The sequence below is a fragment of the Helianthus annuus genome, chromosome 15, assembly GCF_002127325.2.
Source record: "Helianthus annuus cultivar XRQ/B chromosome 15, HanXRQr2.0-SUNRISE, whole genome shotgun sequence".
In the NCBI taxonomy this organism is placed as follows: domain Eukaryota; kingdom Viridiplantae; phylum Streptophyta; class Magnoliopsida; order Asterales; family Asteraceae; genus Helianthus; species Helianthus annuus.
In genome coordinates, this window is record NC_035447.2 from 2,638,798 (window position 1) to 2,659,731 (window position 20,934).

A 20,934-nucleotide genomic window follows, 5' to 3' on the forward strand; every position below is an offset into this window, starting at 1 on the left:
GGAGATAGAGATAGAGCAGTGGTTAACATAGCCTCAATCTCGATCTCCGTCTCTACGTGTTTGCTTGTTCTTGGAAAAACAATAACCAAGAACAAGCAAACATTATCTTATTTTAGTCCATTCATAGCGTTTTGTATATAATGGCTAATGAACTAATTGCGTCCGTGTTGTCGTTAGGCTTGTCGATTGCTTTTATCCTTATTATCGTTGCTTTCGTCGCTCAAGATGGAGAATTGGAAGATATTCATTTGATGAACACTAAGGCACTTAAAACCATGTGCAAACCGACCGAGTACAAAGAGGCGTGTTATGATGGGTTAGCCGAGGTGGCTAAGAACACTTCGGCTACCAAAAAGGACTACCTTTTTGCTACATTTCATAAAACCATTTCGGAACTCCAAAAGACCATTGGAAAGTCTTCCTCTATGCGGAAGGATTTAAATGGTCGAACCGACGGCTATGCAAAGCACGCGCGCGAAGACCTCAAAAACTGCGAGAAATATTTGGGATTCGGGATAGAGGACCTCCAACATGTTCTTAAAGTTGCACACAAGACAAAAACCAAGACTCTACCAAAACAAGTTGATCAAATCCTTGTTTGGCTAACCGCGGTTCGCGCATACCAAACAACATGTGTCGACGAGATCAAAGACGAAAAACTTAAAAAAGACATGACAAAGAGGCTAGAAAAAGCCAACAAACATACATACAATTCCCAAAAGATCATTTATAATGTGGCTAAGATCCTTAAGGGTTTTGGTATGGATGTGTGTGATGACAAAGCCTCGTCAGCCGGTCACCGTAGGCTGCTCGATGAGGGTCAAGTCATCGAGCAACACGGATTCCCATCGTGGGTCCCGGTTGGTGACCGTAGGCTTCTTGGAGGCGACGAAGATGAAGATGAAGATGAAGATGAAGACGAAGATAAAAAAAGTCATGAACCCGAACCCAAACTCACCGGTCAAGAGTATTTCAAATCGCTTGAACCACCACCGCTTGAAATAACGGTCAAGCCCAATGTGATTGTGGCCCAAGATGGAAGTGGTCAATTCAAAACCATCAAAGAGGCATTAGCTGCCTATCCACTAGATCTCAAAGGAAGGTTCATTATTTACATCAAAAGTGGTGTGTATGATGAGGGTCAAATCATTGTCAATAGGCAACAACACAATGTTTATATGTATGGTGATGGTTGTGACAAAACAATTATTACCGGACAATTGAACCATGGGTTGACACATATTGCACCCTCCAACACCGCAACATTTGTTGCCGAAGGTGAACGGTTCATGGCCCGAAAGGTCGGGTTCAGCAACACAATCGGGCCACAGGGGCAACAAGCGGTCGCATTTCGATCTCTTTCACCGCACACGATCATGGTCGATTGTACCTTCGAAGGGTATCAAGGCACGCTATACTACCACACCCATGATCAGTTTTATAAAAACTGCGTCGTATTAGGAACCGTCGACTTCATATTCGGAAGCGGTCGGGCTTTCTTTCAAGATACAAAGATTTTTATCCGAAAACCCGAAAACGGTCAAACCAACACGATCGCGGCCGATGGAATGATGAAGTGTGAGGAGGCAGCAGGTGTAGTGTTTCAAAACAGCCAAATTATGGCGGCCCCCGAGGCGAATGGGGTCACGAAAAGCTATCTCGGACGTCCGTGGAAGCCGAAGGCGAAAGTGGTGGTGATGAAGTCGGAGATCGGTGACGTGATACAACCCGAAGGATGGACCAAATGGGATTCGCCCGAGGGGAAGGATAACTATGAGACGTGTACGTTTAGGGAGTATGCCAACAAGGGACCCGGGTCAAACACGGATCACAGGGTTGACTGGTCGGGTTTTGAGGTTATCAAGGACGAGGGAAACGCCACAATATATTGTGCCGAAAAGTTCTTAGATGCAGGATCTTGGTTACCTAAGGCTGGTGTTCCTGTTAATCTTAAGGTTTAAGTGTTTATTCAATGCTATTAATTGTTTCAATTGATTGATGTAATATATGAGTACATATATGATTGTCCCTTCAAATCATTAAAAAAACATCACATGAGTGTGTAACAATATTGTAATATTTGTAAATTGGAATATAAATTAAATATAGAGGGTTGTTATGCAACTAATTTTGAATATCTGATAATTGTAAACATTTGTATATATTGTTTTAGCTGTGATAATGTAATCGTATATAAGACTCTTTTTTCTCCCTCTCCCGTAGTCCACTAAAATTAGTTTTGTATTAAACGCTTATATGTATTTGTATTTAAACGGATCCACACTCGTGCACTATTAGATTATGTTACTTTAGTATAAAGATGTTTTCGATGGGCGTCTAGTACGAGTAGGGGATGTTGTTTGTATAATTCTAAGATCGGAGGCGATGAAGATTGATCCCACTTGAATCTTTAAGTTTTGATCAACACACAAATTTGAAATTGAAAAATGAACTTGTAGAGTTTTAAACTTTTAGTATACACTAAACAGGCATGCATACATACATTACTTTCAGATGACACATACACAAGTGGAGTTTTACTTTCCCGTTTGACAGGAAGTTTGTTTGTGTTTGTTTGTGTATTAAACAAACGAACATGAACAGAGATCGCGTTCGTTCATTTATGTTTGTGATTGTTCGGTAACGTGTTCATTTATGTTCGATTGTGTTAGATAGTTAATTAGTGTATTAGTTTTTATATTTTATATAAATACTTCAAAATTCCGACAAATAAAATTTTGTGTTCGTTTATTTCCATTTGTGTTCATCAAGGTTCGTTTTCGTTCATTGCCTAAAATGAACAAACGAACACAAACACGTTCATTTCCATAACAAACGAACACAATAAAATATTATTCGTTAAGTATTCATGAACAGTTCGTAAACACATATATTTTTCTTAACAAACGAACAAGAACAATCGTTCGGTTCGTTTAAAGCCATATACAAAGGTATTTATAACTTATAAGGAGTGAAGGGTTGTGTCCCTTCAAATCATCGGTTATATTGGTTACAATATAACCGCCAATACTTATGCTAAAATAATGATACAAATGCTACAAAACACTTAGCTTATAAACTAAATAATGATTATGATGCCAAGGTTAAATGCCAACAGTTTGTTGATAGATTCATGACTAGTATACAAGAACAAGATTTGTAAACTAAATTTTAGGACATATATATTACTCTAATATTATATAGGATAGTATCAAGTATCAACATTGCAACTACAAACGACTTGTTAATGTAAACTAGAATTCATCACAAAGATTGCAACCCCAAACGACTTGTTAATGTAAACTAGAAGTCATCACATAAGTGTGTCTAACAGCATAAGTTTGCGTGAGCGGAGAGATGCGATACAAAGTGAGTTGTCGCGTTAATCTTACTAATTGTGTAGTTAGGGTTATATTTACGTATAATCTCGACTTATATATGTTCTATGATTATTATTTTTTCTGGTTTTTATCTCAATTGTTTTATATTGTACAACATAATACTACAATAACAAGAAAATCATATCATAAAACCCTCATGTGAATCAAAATCAACAAAAAAAATCATGTAAAACCATCATGTGTATCATGATTAACAAAATATATCTATTTAGACCATAAAACAATATAAATAAAATCGTATATAATATAACTTTTTCTCACTTCTTACAAATATTCTAGTAAACCACCTAACCTCATGACTAGTAGTTTTACTTGAAGAATATTCTATATTGAAAGAGAACTTTTTAAACATTTAAGTTTCCTTTAGCTTCATTTCATTATTAGTTACTTAAGTTGAAGTTGGTATGTATATATAGCATATCACATATCTTTGTAAACAAACTAAAAGTCTACAATGACTTATTTTCATATCTCCATACCTTTTTTGGCATCTTGTTTATGTTTTTGTATTTTTTATACCCAAGCTAGACTTGAGCACCATCACCATCATCAACATCATGATCATCACAATCATCATGATCATGAAAATAAACACAAGCATCATTCTCCTTCACCTTCTAATGCACCCTACACATGTGATGTTGATGGTGATGGGATATTTGATGTTAGAAAGTTTGGTGCTATAGGAGATGGTTTAGAAGATGATACCAATGCCTTCAAGGAAGCATGGAAATGTGCATGTCAAAGTCAAAGTCAAAGTCCATTCTATTTACCTATGCTCTTGGTTCCTCATGGTTATTATTTCATCATACAATCCACCATATTCAAAGGTCCATGTAAATCTCCAATAATATTTCAGGTACCTATATTTTTATCCACCTTATATGCATGACATTATGTGCTATAATAACATATTTTTTGGAAAATCACCAAAATATACATTGATCAAGTGAATTTACCAAAATAAACATTGAAAACATCTAGGTTTATGAAACTCATGAATTCTCTTTAATTTGGTGTATTTTTTTTCAATATTATCATATGAAAAGGTTATGCTCGTTTAAAATTGTGGTGGAAAAGAAAAAAACGAAAGGTTAGACTTAGACTCTTCCCCGACTTGGAGACTATGTAGCATTTTTAGAAATTTTTGGCGTCTTCCTTCAAAAATTGGCTAAGTGTCATCACGTTATTGGTTGTGAGTGTGGGTCCCAGGAATTGTTAAATTAGACATGAGTTCCCTAAACACAAACGATCATCTGTGATGGCCAAAATCGTCGCAGATGACCATGTAGTGGTTTTGGGCCGTCAAAGGACATTGTCACCAACTGCTTTTGCATCAGTCTTCGCTACAGATAAATTCGAATCCTTTTTATATGTTTCTAAAAATACATTGACGAGTTTTCCTACGCATAGTTTTAACCTTTTTATTCAATAATTGCCACAACTTTTGCAAAGGATTAGTTTTTTATCTTTTATATATATTTCTTAAAAATTGAAGGTTGATGGAACATTGATGCCACCAGATGGACCAGAGTCATGGCCCAAAAACAAGAGACACAAATGGTTGGTGTTTTATAGGATTAACCAAATGATCATTAAAGGTAGAGGTCTCATAGATGGAAGGGGACAACAATGGTGGGATCTTCCTTGCAAACCTCACAAGGTACATTCTACATTAATTTTCTAGTATATTGTTAGACTTTATTCAAATTTTAATAGCAATTTTAATATTATGATTTAGGACAAACTATCTAAAGTAAGACAAATTCAATTTTGGTAATCTAAAATATAACCCAAAATATATATACAGTTAATTTGACTAGTTACATTCCTAACTTTCACTTTTATCATCAAAAGCATTTCCGTTAGGTTCTGAGTTCGATTCCCACAAGAGGGTTTTTCCCAGATTTATAGAGTTTATCGTTAATATAACTAATGCACATGTGACTACTACAACCATACAGGGACCAAATGGCTCGACTTTACCGGGACCGTGTGATAGCCCAAGTGTAAGTGACTCCATTAATACTTATACGTTACGGAAAAAATTGTTTTGTTGTTCTCACTTGTAAATACATCATGCAATAATGAGTACAAGTTTAATCATTACAAATGTTAGGCCATAAGATTTGTAATGTGCGCGAATTTGAAATTACAAGAACTTAAGATCAAAGATAGCCCACATTTCAACGTGAGGTTCGATAGGTGTGTAAGTGTTCGTATCGATTCAATTTTCATATCCGCACCAGCCTCTAGCCCAAACACTGACGGGATTCACATCGAGAACACCAACGATGTTCAGATTCACAACTCGATCATTTCCAACGGTACATAATTTGTCACCGTTACACTTGTCCTATTTGCATAATTTGATTTAGTGAATTTGATGACGTGGCAGGTGATGATTGCGTGTCAATTGGATCAGGTTGTTATGATGTTGATATAAAGAACATCACTTGTGTACATGGTCATGGGATTAGGTAACATCAATATGTATATCAATAATATCATACACCACAACAAAAGTTTGCTTTTAGTGATGCTTTACAAAATCAGTCAACAACACTCATGTTATATCTATAGTTTTAGAAATAAAATGTAGTTTGACTCATATTTTGTAATAAGAAAATGTTAGTCACAAAAGGATTCAAACCTATTCCATCATTCATTTTGGTATTTCTAATGACACTTTATAAAACATCGGAAAATTGGATTTAAATAATTCAATTTGGCTGTTTTGGGCCAATAATAATAATAATCTCAACTGAGTTTACTCTCGCTAGTAGTCCCAACTTTTTTCATTTTGTTTGTATAATGGTCCGTCGTTAAAAATAACGTAACGGAGTTAAGTTTTTTTTCCGAGTTCCAAACCGATGTTTTAGGGTTTTTGACCAGAACAAGGATATGAGTCGATTGATATAAAACTTACCTCAAACGGTGCTCCAAATAGCTTGATTTTTGTTTACTGGAAGTTTAAACACCCGAAGTGAAGAACCGTTTTCGTCGTTTGGAGCACTGTTTCGAAGTAAATTTTACATCGGTCAACTCGTATCCTCATTCTGATCAGAAGCTCTAAAACATCAGTTTGTAATTCGGAAAAAAAACCTTAACTCCGTTATGTTTTTTTGAACAGCGATCCATTATACAAACAAAATGAAAAAGGTTGGACCACTGTCTGAATAAACTCAGTTGAGATTATTGTTATTAGCCAAAAATAGCCGGATTTGATTATTTAAATCCAATTTACCTAAAACATTTGATAAAAGTTTTATCTTATAATGACACTCTTTAAAAAGTTGGAATTATCAACAACTACAAAACACAAAGTCGGCGTGTCAGCGGGAATAGCCCTGCCCCTTTATTGGGCTAAATGGGCGGCAAAAGAATAGTGCCAGGCAGCTGCCTGGTACTCCCCTATTGGTCTAACAAATTTACGATTTTTCCCGCTTTAAAATAACGTAACGGAGTTAAGTTTTTTTTCCGAGTTCCAAACCGATGTTTTAGGGTTTTTGACCAGAACAAGGATATGAGTCGATTGATATAAAACTTACCTCAAACGGTGCTCCAAATAGCTTGATTTTTGTTTACTGGAAGTTTAAACACCCGAAGTGAAGAACCGTTTTCGTCGTTTGGAGCACTGTTTCGAAGTAAATTTTACATCGGTCAACTCGTATCCTCATTCTGATCAGAAGCTCTAAAACATCAGTTTGTAATTCGGAAAAAAAACCTTAACTCCGTTATGTTTTTTTGAACAGCGATCCATTATACAAACAAAATGAAAAAGGTTGGACCACTGTCTGAATAAACTCAGTTGAGATTATTGTTATTAGCCAAAAATAGCCGGATTTGATTATTTAAATCCAATTTACCTAAAACATTTGATAAAAGTTTTATCTTATAATGACACTCTTTAAAAAGTTGGAATTATCAACAACTACAAAACACAAAGTCGGCGTGTCAGCGGGAATAGCCCTGCCCCTTTATTGGGCTAAATGGGCGGCAAAAGAATAGTGCCAGGCAGCTGCCTGGTACTCCCCTATTGGTCTAACAAATTTACGATTTTTCCCGCTTTAAAATTACGATTTTGCCACCAGTGCAAAATTATGTTTTTGCCCCCACTTAAAAAAAAATTTACGCTTTCGCTCCCAGCTAAATATTTCAATTTTGCCCCCGGTTAAAAATTACGATTTTGCCTCGTTTCAATTTACAGTTTTGCCATTAGTTTTTTCCCTTAAAATTACGATTTTCCCATCAGTTCAAAATTATGTTTTTACCCCCCACTTAAAAACAAATTTACGTTTTTGCTCCCAACTAAAATTTCCAATTTTGCCCTCAGTTCAAAATTACGATTTTGCCCCGTATAAATTTATAATTTTGCCGTTAGTTTTTTTTTTCTCACAGCCAAGTTACGATTTTGCCCTCAACTTAAATTTACATTTTGCCCATTATTTTTGTTTGTTTTCCTGGTGAAATTACAATTTTGCTCCCAGTGTAAAATTACAGTTGTGCCGGCAGCTTCCTGGCACTCCCCGTTGGTCCATTTAATTTACGATTTATCCCCGAATTAAAATTATGATTTCGCCCTCAGTTAAAAATTACGTTTTCCCCATCGTTTTAGTTTTTTTAGCAAAACTATAAAGGTTTTTTGTTTTAATTGGTTTACTCGATTTAATTTTTTTTCATGTCAAGGAGCCGCCTAACACTGACTCATTAGTCCTGAAAAATTACAGTTTTGTCCCAAGCCCAAAATTACGGTCTTATCATCGTTTTTGTTTTTTTTTCCTAGCAAAATTATAGTAGTCTTTTTTTAATTGATTGAGAATTATTCGGCCATCGCCCCGCAATGTGGGCGGGGCATCAACTAGTTCTCAATATTATAGAACTAATGTAATTTCCTACTTGCAATTTTAAGCCAGTTTTTAGGGTGAGTTTAAATTTGGGTCTCGAGAAATGGCAATGCATACCCAATATCCCAAGCGCGATGGGTAATGAGCAACATACAAGTACTTAACGGATATAAAACACAATTTTATAATTGGGTATGCGACTGATAGATAGACCAGACACCTAGAAAATTATAGTTAACGCTTTTTTTTGAACGGCAACTCACTACTATAAGTTAGAGCCTTAACCAGTGGACCACTTTATAAATAACTAAGTAGTCCACTGGTTAAGGCTCTAACTTATAGTTAACGCTTTTGTCATACATTTGTTACATCATTTTGCTATGTATGATTCAGCATAGGAAGTTTAGGCAATCAGAATTCATGGGCATGGGTTTCGAACATCACGGTAAGGGACTCAACAATAACACGAACAAAAAACGGAGTTAGGATCAAGACATGGCAAGGTGGATACGGCGCTGTTAATCATGTGAAATACGAAAACATTTTAATGGAAAACGTGAGGAATCCAATCATTATCGACCAGTTCTATTGCCCAAGAAAACGATGCTTAAACCAGACATCAGCAGTGGTTGTGTCAAACATCGAGTACAAGAACATAAAAGGGACATACAACGTTAGAAGCTCACCCGTGCATTTTGCTTGTAGCGACTCGGTTCCTTGTAGATACATAAGTTTATCCGAAGTGGAGTTGTTTCCTGTTGAAGGGCACGCGATGTTGGATGCATTTTGTTGGAATGTGTATGGGGAGATAGAGACGATGACCATCCCGCCAGTCTATTGTCTTTTAGACGGACGAAACGATTAGAGATAGATACACATTGTATTAAGTATAGTTGTTTAGTTAGTTAATATATAGTAAGGATGGCAAAAAAAAACCCGAACCCGACGAGTTTACCCAAAACCTGATGGGTATGGGTATGGGTATGGGTCTGGGTCTGGGTATAAATTTTTATTTTTTTCGGGTTTGTGTACGGGTATAGGATATAGTAATACCCGACCCGATTACCCGATATATATATATACCCAATTACCCGCAAATTTTACCCAAACCAATATATATTGTATCAAGTATAGTTGATACTTTGAGTTTTGTTGGTTGTTCACTTGTTCTTATGTGTTTGTATATCTATGGGAGTTAATAATCCCCCATGGTAAAATCTTATTCTCACATGGTGTATACATACGGCTCGTATAGGATAAAGTCAATTGACAAACACAGCCTTTGTCAGTTGACTTTATTCTATACGGGTCGTATGAACAAAATTTTGGTCGTATACAATGTATATGATATGTTTATACGGGTCGTATAATGTTATACGGCCTGTATACATCGGGTTCCACCAATTTCTCTTACCCATATACATTTGGCCGTATAACATTATATTGTTCGTATACAATTGTATACAGCTCGTATAAGGTTATACTACCCGTATACATGTAAAACAGCTTGTTATCTCTCTGTACATATCTATGTGTTTGCTACTGTTGGGGTTGATATTTTTCTTAAGTTGTCAAACTTTGTAAAGGTTAAGTTTATTTTTATGTTATTTAGTTAGTTGTCAGCATCTCAAACGGTTAGTTTTTTTTGTTTCTTTTTTCTTTTGGATGATACATGCTCATGGCAAATAGAGTTAGCGTTTACTTTTTATCAAATTTGAATTTTATAACGTTTAAACGATCTTTACATCGAGATAGTTGGTAAACGGGCAACAAGCTGCGCCGCTACCCCTTTTTGGATAGCAAAACCAAGTCTTTTAAAATCTACGTACATAGATCTCAGGGTAATAACACTTCACAAACCCGGTCTTTTATGTTGGGGATACGTCGAAGAACCTTGCTTCCATCCCGGCATGCAGATTGTCTGTTGTCGTTTCTTCATCTTCTCCCTCTCCTCCGCCTTTTTTCTCATCTCTGCTTCCGCCTCTTCTTTTATCAACCTCTCGATTTCCTCTTCCATGACCGACTTCTCGTCTTTTCGCTTCTTTGTTTGTTCCAACATCGATGTATCCGAATCCTTAACCGAGAAAAACATCGGCCCCAGTTCAGCTAACCACCGTGGGTCGACACAAGTCACACATTGCATGTATTCTTTCGTCGTCAGTATAAGCTCATGGTACACCACATAATCCGGCATGTCCCCCGACCCGTAAAGAGCCGAGCTCGGGTGCAGATGGCACGGCATTCCGTTCCGACAGTTCACATATTCCCCCACACCTTTCATTCTTGCAGCGTTATGAAAATAAGTCGAACAGATTGCTTTCCGTACAATATCCCAATTTGGCCCGCATGAGGACAGCCCAATCTTTAGCGTTTTTAATATGTCTAACAGTTGCGATCGAACCTCCCGGGCTTTTTGAAGCGCCTTTAATTGTAGATAGTGATCGTTACACCAGTCTCCGCGGTATTCGTTAGCTTTCCACTGTTGGTATACGTTCAGTAACGTTAAATGGTCGGATTCCGACACGAAGAACTTCTCTCTAGCGTCATCACTTTCCTTTGCTCGGTCTTTGGGTCGGAAAAATACGGACGGGACCGAAAGCATCGAGATGATTGTAACAACTTCGTTTAGACATTTAAACCGTTCTCCTATTAGAAGCATTTTGGCTAATGGTGGATCGAGTGGGAACTCGACCATCTTCCACCCGACATTCGTTAAACTACCTGTGTTGCTCAATGCACCCAAAACCCACAGCTGGTACATCGAGTTAACAATATTATCTTGCGGCGGTGGGTCCATGAAGTCGAAATCCAGTAAGTTTTCGACGTTAAGCGACTTAAGTAACAACACGACGTTTCCAAGATTAGTCCGTTGAATTTCGGGGACTGGTTGCGCAAGCATTTCGTCTAGGTACGCGTTTTCTGTATAAAGACGGTAGCAAGTCCCGGGCCCAGTCCGCCCAGCCCGCCCGGCCCGTTGGTCAGCAGCAGCCCGGCTGACAGGAAACACCTGGAGAGCATCCATACCCATACGAGGATTATACACCTTCATTTTACCGTACCCCGTGTCGATAACGTAATAAATCCCATCCACGGTTAACGACGTCTCCGCGATGTTTGTCGCCACGATGCATTTGCGGGCCCCGTCTTCGGGTTTTTCAAAGATTTTTGCTTGTAAGTCGGCTGGGAGTTGCGAGTACATAGGGAGGATTAAAAGGTTGCGCGCTTTTCCGCTTGTGGTTGAAACGAGATGTTGCATACGCTCTGATAGTGCGTAACATGTGGCTTCGATTTCGTCTTGACCCGTCATGAATATTAGTATGTCGCCAGGCGGGCGGGTGATGTGGATCGTCATTGCTTGTTTTACAGCGGCTTCGACATAATCTTCGCAGGGGCTTTTACTGTACAGAATTTGAACCGGAAATGTTCTCCCGGGGATACGGAAGATTGGAACACTGCAAAGAGTAATTTAGTTATTTAGTAAAAACAAGAGTAAATTACGTTTTTGGCCCCTGTGGTTATATCACTTTTACTATATTAGCCCAAAATAAGAATTTTTAACATATCTGCCCCCATGGTCTCTATAACTAACTATTTTAGCCCCTAAGTCTAGAGATCATGGGGGCCAAAATGGCTAGTTATAGAGACCATGGGGGCCAAAATGGTTAGACTTAGGGGCCAAAATGGCTAGTTATAGAGACCATGGGGGCCAAAATGGTTAGACTTAGGGGCCAAAATGGTTAGTTATAGAGACCATGGGGGCATATATGTTAAAAATTCTTATTTTGGGCTAATATAGTAAAAGTGATATAACCACAGGGGCCAAAAATGTAATTTACTCGTAAAAACAATATCATAAGTGATACTGAAGTCATATTGACACATGATAGTATCAGAGGTGGCAAATTCGACCCATTTACTTATAAAATGGGTCAATAAAGACTCTCTTATATCTTAACAAGTCAAACAGATCACAATTAAAAATAGAAGATAGTAAAACACCATTTGCTTACTTGAGTTTTGGCTAATTCTGCAACTTTCGTCCAAAGGTTTGTTTTTTTGCATCTGAATCCAAAAGGTTTGAAATCTTGCTATTTTCATCCAAGGCGTTACCTCCATCCATTTTCTCCGTTAAATGAGGGGCATTTCCGTCTTTTTAGACATTTTTATTAAAATAGAAAAACTATAAGAAATAAAGATGCACCTCTGTTGACTTTCTCCCGACCCAAACCCTTTAATCATTACAAAGAATGTCTAAAAGACGAATATACCCTTGACTTAACGTTTAAAAATGGATGGAGTTAACAAGTTGGATGAAAATGGCAAGATTTCAAAGCTTTTGGATCCAGAAGCGGAAAAAGTCGCAAAATTAGCCAAACCTCAGGGACGAAAATGACATTTTACTCAAAAAAAAGATAAAAAGGAGAGAGTCCAATGACCAGTCAACCCAATAAGGCAATAATTAGAATAAAAAAGAACTATTTGAATAAAACTGTTCCAGGTCGACTCGACTCAACCTGACCCATTTACCCAACCCAAACCGACCCGTTACATATTTGCCACTTGTACGTGATATATGTTTTCTCTTAACTATAGATACATGGGCACACTGAAATTACCTCCCAAAGAAGTTGGAAAATTTCTGTGCATCGAGGGTGGCAGAAGTAACGATAAGCTTGAAGTCTCGACGTCTTGCAACTACTTTTTTAAGGATCCCGAATAAGACATCAGTGTTTAATGATCTTTCATGGGCTTCGTCCATCACTACAACACTGCAATATTACATGAAAATTTAGACAAGTTAAATAAATAATTATATATTTATATAGGGTAAACTGCCATTTTGGTCCCTGAGGTTTGGTTACTTTTGCCACTTTAGTCCAAAACTCAAACCTTTTGCATCTGGGTCCCTGTGGTTTCAGTTTTATTGCCATTTTGGTCCAAAAATGAAATCAACTCATACTTGTCTTATAAAATCCTGCAATTTTGTCATTTTCCTCAGGGGCAAATCAGGTCATATTTGTCTTATAAAATATGGTATTTATTTATAAAAAAAAATGATCATTTTGCCCCTGCAGAAAATGACAAAATAACAGGATTTTATAAGACAAATATGACCTGATTTTATTTTTGGACCAAAATGGCAATAAAACTGAAACCACAGGGACCCAGATGCAAAAAGTTTGAGTTTTGGACTAAAGTGGCAAAATTGACCAAACCACAGGGACCAAAATGGCAGTTTACTCATTTATATATTACGCACACCATCAGGTCTGGTATTAGATAATACTTACCGGTATTTGTCAAGATCAGCATCTTTCAATGTTTCACGCAGAAGCACACCGTCAGTCATGTACTGCAAATGAAAGAACATACACATTTGAATCAATCTATCAATACTTCCTAATAAAAAAGTGATCTACCACAAGGATTAATTAAAGTAAATTACCTTTATAACAGTCTTGGGCCCAGTCACGTCTTCAAAACGAATAGCGTAACCAACCAGATCTCCAAGTTCGGTTTCCATTTCTTCGCTGACTCTTTTCGCAACACTCATTGCCGCCACACGTCTTGGTTGAGTACAACCAACTATTCCATTATTTGTATATCCCTCTTCATGCAAATACTGCAAAAATAAGTTGTAAACATGTTAAACAACCAAATAATATTCAGACTCGACATCGTAGATTAAACAACACTGTGGTCTACTAAAAGTTACCTGCGTTAATTGTGTTGTTTTTCCGGAACCAGTTTCGCCTACAACCACCACCACCTGATTCTCCCTCACCACCTATTTTACAAAATAATAGAAAAAAGGAAATAAAAGGTCAGATAAATAAAACCGTTGTTATTGACTACAGGTTTGATTAAACAAAATTCAATTTCATACCTGCAGCAATTCATCCCGAACAGAAAATATAGGAAGATATTGGCGTTGTTGTGCAAGTGAATTCGACTTTGCAAAGTCGCTTACTGCTTCGCCTTTTTTAAGATGTTGAGCAAACTTTGCATCTTCCTTAAAATCAACCTCGCCATCTTCACCAACTACAGCGGTATCAGCATCAATCTAGTATGTCATTAAAACAAAATATTTAAAAGTTAATAGAATCATCATCATCATCATACTTAGGGCTGTAAACGAACCAAACGTTCGGCGAACAGTTTGTGAACTGTTCGGTAGGAAGTTTGTTTATGTTCGTTTGTTTATTAAACAAACGAACACGAACAAGAAATTTCGTTCATTTATTTAAATGAACAGACATGAACAAAGGTCGTGTTCGTTCATTTATGTTCATGAACGTTCGATAACGTGTTCGATAGTTCATTAGTGTTTCGTTTTTATATTTTATTAAAATATTACAAGATCCCGACAAATAAAATATTTAATAAGTGTTAGTGTATTATATGATCCATTCATGAAAGCGTGTTTGTGTTTGTTTGTTTCCATTTGTATTCATCAATCTTCGTTTTCGTTCGTTGCCAAACATTAACAAACAAACACGAACAAGTTTATTCCCTTAACAAACGAACACGAACATAAAATCTCGTTCGATAAGTGTTCATGAACTGTTCGTGAACACATATATTCTTTAACTAACGAACACGAACAAGGTCTCGTTTGTGTTCGTTCTGTTCGTTTGCAGCCCTAAATTCATACTCAGTAAATCCCACCAAAAATACCCTTACGATCTTTCAAAAGACAAAGAACCTATAAAAATATGTCCGGTCAATACAAGGATATTATCGTCTTTAGACAAGTGGAATCAGATATATATTTGGTGGACTAAAAATTATTTTCAACATATGGGTGGACTTGATGAAGAAAACGTGTATTAAGTATTGACACGTTGGCTCCTTGGCGCCGGAGGCGGTTCGGTTCTTGTCTAGAGTTCAGCATGTGGTCCACAACAACTTTTCGACCCCTCAGGGGCGAGGCTTTGTTTTTAGTAGATTAGGGTTTTCTATTCAGAAAGGGATGGTGGCGCTGTTTGTTGCTCGTCTACCTGCTATCCTTATGTAATTTGCCCAAATTATTGGAATGAAATATATTTTAATCTTAAAAAAAAAAAAAAGAGTGAATTTCAAGTTTTGTCCTTTATCTTTAGGCCACTTTGCAAGTTTTGTCCTTTATGTTTAAATTTGACGAGTTTTGTCCTTTATGTTTAAAAATCAAGCACGTTTTACCCTTTATGTTTAAAAATCAAACACGTTTTGTCCTTTATGTTTAAAAAATCAAGCACGTTTTGTCCTTAAAAATCAAGCATAAAGGACAAAACGTGCTTGATTTTTAAACATAAAGGACAAAACTCGTCAAATTTAAACATAAAGGACAAAACTTGCAAAATGGCCTAAAGATAAAGGACAAAACTTGAAATTCACTCAAAAAAAAAAAAAAAAAAACCTTGATAAAAAAAAGTATTGACTAAAATAAAAAATATATGGCCAAAAATATTAACCTGTTCTGTTGACTTTTCAACACCGAGAATATCACCGAGTTTTGAACCAGCAAGCTCCCAAAACCGCTGACGAGATTTACTAATGCTTTGTTTTTCATGGATTTCGCGAACAAGTTTTGAACCTTTTCTTGAAATAATTGCCATATCGGATGTTGGATCTTTTACGGGCATTATGGGGTCTGCTTGCTTACCGAACACACTTCTTCCATCCAAAAACGGAGGCTTTGTTTCTGCAAAGTTTCACCAAGTGAGCAATCCCAAACATCTTAGAAAGTAAACTCAAATTCTTAAAAGAGTAAACTTCTGTTTTGCTCCCTGTGGTTTGGTCACTTTAACGGTTTTGCCCCAACCTTTTAAAAATAGCCATTTTCCTCCAATAGTTTGCTATGATTTTTCCATTTTGCTCCCTGCGGGGAGCAAAATGGAAAAACAGACAATTTGGATGGAGTTAGAGGCGGGGAGCAAAATGGAAAAACCATAGCAAACTATTGGAGGAAAATGGCTATTTTTAAAGGTTTGGGGCAAAACCGTTAAAGTGACCAAACCACAGGGAGCAAAACGGAAGTTTGCATTTCATGAAAAGGGTAAAATGGTAAAAATTCATACCATGAACAAGAAGAATAACCTTGCGTTCTTCCTCATCGTCAAATTCAGTTTGCATTTCTTTATCTCTAACGGCACCCGATCTCATAAGTTGTCTTTCTTCCCACTGGTTATTATCAGCAGCACGCTGAGATCGTTTTTTGGTTTGAGCGTGTGTCATCTGCGTTCCACTAGATCTTGAAGGTGAAGATCTAATTGATCCAGATGCCTTAATTGGAGCTAGAGAATGGGAAACATCATCGCATTCCCATCTTCCACCATCCGAATCAGTTCTACCTGCAATATCAAAACACGCTTTATTAATGTATTATTAATATATATCATAAACGGGTAGGGATCCTGTACATTAATCCAGAAGTGTGAGAAGTGTATTATAACACTATATATAACACCATATGAACACCGTATAACACTATGTAACACCATGTAACACCATGTAACACCATATACCACCATATAACACTATATAACAAATATAACACTATACATCTATCATAGACATGCTATCAGACAAAATATAGTGTTATATGATGTTACATAGTGTTATACGGTGTTTATATGGTGTTATATAGTGTTATAATACACTTCTCACACTTCTGGATTAATGTACAGGATCCTCTATCTATCACAAACTGTTAATTTCTCATTCAGTTAGTTAAATAAGTGAAAAAGAGACATGTTATTTTTCACTTACCAGACGACCTCCTTGAACGCTCATATTTTCTTCTCTTGTTCCCATAATAGTCTTTGTGCTCCCCTCTGTCTCTGCTTTGACTTCTTTTAGCCTCGTCTGCTTGATATCTCCTTGGTTCCATGTTTGCTCTTTTGGACTCATGCTTGTGATAACTTCTATGCGCATCATGCTCTGTAACATTAAGAAAAAAGATCAGAGTCAGATTAGACGAATAGGTTAATTCACATTCATCTTTAGTACCAGAACATTCGTAGTATATTTGAAAAGTTCAGCTAAGGTATAAGATTAATCAAAATTATGCATAGTTGTCAATAGCGGTCGTTATGGTCGCTATAGCGAATAGCGTAGCGAATAGGTCGAAGGTCGCTACAAGGCATGTAGCGATAAATAGCAGGATTTCAGTTATTCTTTTTTGTTTTTGTATTTTTTTAAATATAAATCGCGATTAAATATAGCTATAATATAGCTGGATTTTAGGTTTTTGTTAAATATACATGTAAAATAGCGTATATACCAGGGTATTTTGATATAATACATACATAGGGGAGGGTTATCTTGAGAACGCTAAATATTGCGAGAACCGTGAGAACGAATGAGAAAATCAATCAAAGCCAAATTCTTTTAATACAATCCTCATTGTAAATAAAATACAACATAAAAAAAGAATTTACATCATCAAATAATTCTATTCTACTCTCAAAATCACGCTTATTAGATTTTTTACACATGTGTAAATATAACAGATTTACACATGTGTTAATGGCAAACTTACACATGTGTAAATTTTCTTTATATACGAATTCACGTAAATTTAAACATGTAAATTAAATGTCTAACATTGTATTCGAATAATAATGACAAGTGTAAAAAAAATCTGAATTTGAATTGTTTTTGACCAAGTTCTCGTGGTTTTTTTATTCGTTCTCACGGTTCTCACAATATTTAGCGTTCTCATTTAAACCTTCCCCTGTATGTATATATATATATATATTTAAATTCTAGTGTATCACTATTTATCGTTATTCGCTATGTAGCATATAGGTACCTTATCGCTATTTGTCGCTATTAGCCATTAACAACTATGAATTTTTTGGGTGTGCAAAACTCAGTCCAAACCACAGAAACCTACAAAACGGCCCGAAACCACGCTAGAACGAACTAAGAAGCATGACTAATAACAAATCAAACAGGACACAAACCATAAAGTTAATTAACATTTAACTTTAAGAACTAACCTAATAGCGATTTTCTCTTCAGTAATCCACAACGGCTTGTTTCATCCGGTTCCAACACTTCTTTTGTGTTGAATAAGCTAGACCACATGTTGTTAACAGCCTGCAAAAACAGATTTTATTTAATTAACCGTCATTCTGTTGCCTACAAACAAACATATAGACACACTGATGTAATGCATGCATGCACAAACACAAACTGAGTATTTATTAATCCTTTTGAGCATTTATAACTAGTTTGTAGGGCTGCAAACGAACCAAACGTTCAACGAACAGCCGTTCAGCGGGAAGTTCGTTTGTGTTGATTCGCTTATTAAACAAACGGACACGAACAAGATATTCCATTCGCTAGGTTAAAAGAACAAACATGAACAGAGGCCATGTTCGTTCATTTATGTTCGTGAACATTCGGTAACATGTTCATTTATGTTCGATAGTTCATAAGTTTTTTTAGTTTTTTATATTTTACCTAAAAACTTAAGAGGAAGGTTAACATACATTACGGCTTAACGTACATCACGTACGACAGGTAATTACGCACGTTCATTTTAAAATCACGCACGTTATAACTCAAAAATCCAAAATCACGCATGTTGAAACACAATAATCACGCATATTGAAAACATTAATCACGCATGTTATATAACAAATCACGCACGCTGTCCAGTACGTTCGTAATGTACGATATACTTTTTCAAAACTTAAAAGTTTTAATAAATAAAATATTTAATAAGTGTGAGTGTACTATATATCTTTTCATGATCGTCTGTTTGTGTTCGTTTGTTGCCATTTGTGTTTATGAACATAAGTTTGTGCTCATCTGTGTTCATCGACGATCGTTTTCGTCCGTTGCCTAAAATTAACAAACAAACAAGAACAAGAACACGATCTACAATAAACTACAATAAATTAGGTATAAACTTTTTGTTACGTTCAAATCGAGTGGTATAAACCTACGATAAACTACAATGGATCGGATCGTAGAAGAGATTAGAGACGTACCACTACGTATAATACAAAATGGCGCCAATATTCTCCAACGTTCGCTCCTCCGGTTGACGCCCACCCTAGATTTATTCAATTCAACTTTTTTTTTTAACGTAATTCAATTTTATTTTGTTGAAGTGATGGGAGTCCACCACCGACCTAATCAAAACCCCAATTAACTCAAGGCCCAAATTCAAAACCCCAAGTAACTTAAGGCCCAAATTCAAAACCCTAGTTAACCAAATGGCCCAATTCAAAATTTCCTTATAAATATAAAAGTAAATTGCAATTTTAGGTTTGGGCTGTCATTTTAGTCTAAATAGTTTTGTTTTCTGTCATTTAGTCTCTAACTTTTGTCATTTTCATCGACCACCACCCATCTCATCACAACCTTCTATCATCGTCACCATCTGTCTGGTCTAAAAGTTTTTTTCTTGCCATTTTAGTTAAAATAATTTTGTTGTCTGCCATTTAGTCCCTAACTTTTGATTATTTGCGTTTAAAAAAAGATTTTCACTTGTTTATTTTTTTAAATATATATTTGACAAACACTCAAATAGTTGTATTATCTGATTATTGTGATATCAAGCAACTTAATCAAATCAAAACACTATATTTCAACATCACGTTTTGTTACAGTTAATTATATGATTCCGATTATTCAAAACGCATAATCTATTTTCAAAATTCAACTCCAAACACCCTCTTAGATTAGGGTGCGCTTCGTTGCAAGGTTTTCTAGGTTTGACATGATCATTATGTGTAAGTGAATAGTTATATCATATCACTATAAATGCATTTATAATTTTAGTAAAAAGGTAATATAATTATCCAATTTTAAATTTTAATTTTATTTTGACTCGTACATGTTTTGACTCGAAACAAAATAACACTTATAACTAAAATTAACTGAATCGAACCATTCATATTTTCATATATATATATATCTGGCTTTTATACCTCTTATTTATGTATGTCATATTTTATACTTTCATTTCATGTATTTGTATCTCAATTGCATATATTATAAGCAAAAGTTTTAGCAAAGTTTGGTTTTGGCTATTAACCGAAATAAAACGAACCAAACGAAAAACTGTTAGTTTAACCGAATAAACCAAACTGATTAACCAAAAACTGATTGATTAATAAAATAGGCTAACTTATGATTTCTGTTAAAAAAATTGTAAAATGAATTGTAAAACGTAAATGATATTTTGGACTAAAATAAATTGAATGTAATTAAAGAAAGTGATTGAATTAAAGTGTGCTAATGCAACAATGATATGTAAATATTGAGTAAAAGTGAATTTAACTAGATGTAAGACCCCATCGTGTTGCGGCTGAGGCTTGCACATTCAGCCGGCATAGGTTAGTTAAACAATTAAACATCATATATGAGCACCACGTTGCGGCTCGGTGCTTACAAATTCAGCCAATATGGCGGCATGGGTGAGTTAACAATGAAACATCATACATGAGCTAGATTCACACAGTTGATATGATGGGTTGGTTAACAACTTAACATAATACATAAGCTAGAGCCACAAAAGACCAACTTTAATTCAGTAAGAACAATAAAATAAAATTACAAAACCAAATAAGTAAATTTGAAAACAAATTCAGCAAGAATAATAAAATATAAAACCAAATAATTAAATTTAAGAACAAATAAAAAGTAATGTAATCACTAATTAATGTATGTTGTTTTGGGTGTTC

At 35.8% G+C, this 20,934-nt stretch overlaps 3 protein-coding genes across 3 annotated transcripts; 2 read left to right on the forward strand and 1 right to left on the reverse strand.

The window, feature by feature from the left end:
• Positions 1 to 140: 140 nt before the first annotated feature.
• Positions 141 to 1,961, forward strand: LOC110911313 (pectinesterase). The gene has a single exon (XM_022155916.1). The coding sequence runs from the start codon at positions 141 to 143 to the stop codon at positions 1,959 to 1,961; it is 1,821 nt and encodes a 606-aa protein (XP_022011608.1).
• Positions 1,962 to 3,473: 1,512 nt separating this feature from the next.
• On the forward strand, positions 3,474 to 9,352 carry LOC110911309 (polygalacturonase At1g48100). The gene is made up of 6 exons (XM_035984079.1): positions 3,474 to 4,260; positions 4,900 to 5,064; positions 5,366 to 5,410; positions 5,521 to 5,728; positions 5,800 to 5,881; positions 8,642 to 9,352. Exons 1-6 carry the CDS (start codon positions 3,856 to 3,858, stop codon positions 9,111 to 9,113), a joined length of 1,377 nt encoding a protein of 458 aa, XP_035839972.1. The 5' UTR covers positions 3,474 to 3,855; the 3' UTR covers positions 9,114 to 9,352.
• A 593-nt stretch (positions 9,353 to 9,945) lies between these two features.
• LOC110909944 (pre-mRNA-splicing factor ATP-dependent RNA helicase DEAH7) lies at positions 9,946 to 19,302 on the reverse strand. The gene is made up of 11 exons (XM_022154663.2): positions 19,234 to 19,302; positions 18,235 to 18,334; positions 17,000 to 17,170; positions 16,309 to 16,581; positions 15,703 to 15,932; positions 14,136 to 14,312; positions 13,965 to 14,036; positions 13,695 to 13,871; positions 13,540 to 13,601; positions 12,865 to 13,017; positions 9,946 to 11,700 (listed from the first exon to the last, which is right to left on the reverse strand). Exons 2-11 carry the CDS (start codon positions 18,320 to 18,322, stop codon positions 10,101 to 10,103), a joined length of 3,003 nt encoding a protein of 1,000 aa, XP_022010355.1. The 5' UTR covers positions 18,323 to 18,334; positions 19,234 to 19,302; the 3' UTR covers positions 9,946 to 10,100.
• Between the last annotated feature and the right edge of the window lie 1,632 nt (positions 19,303 to 20,934).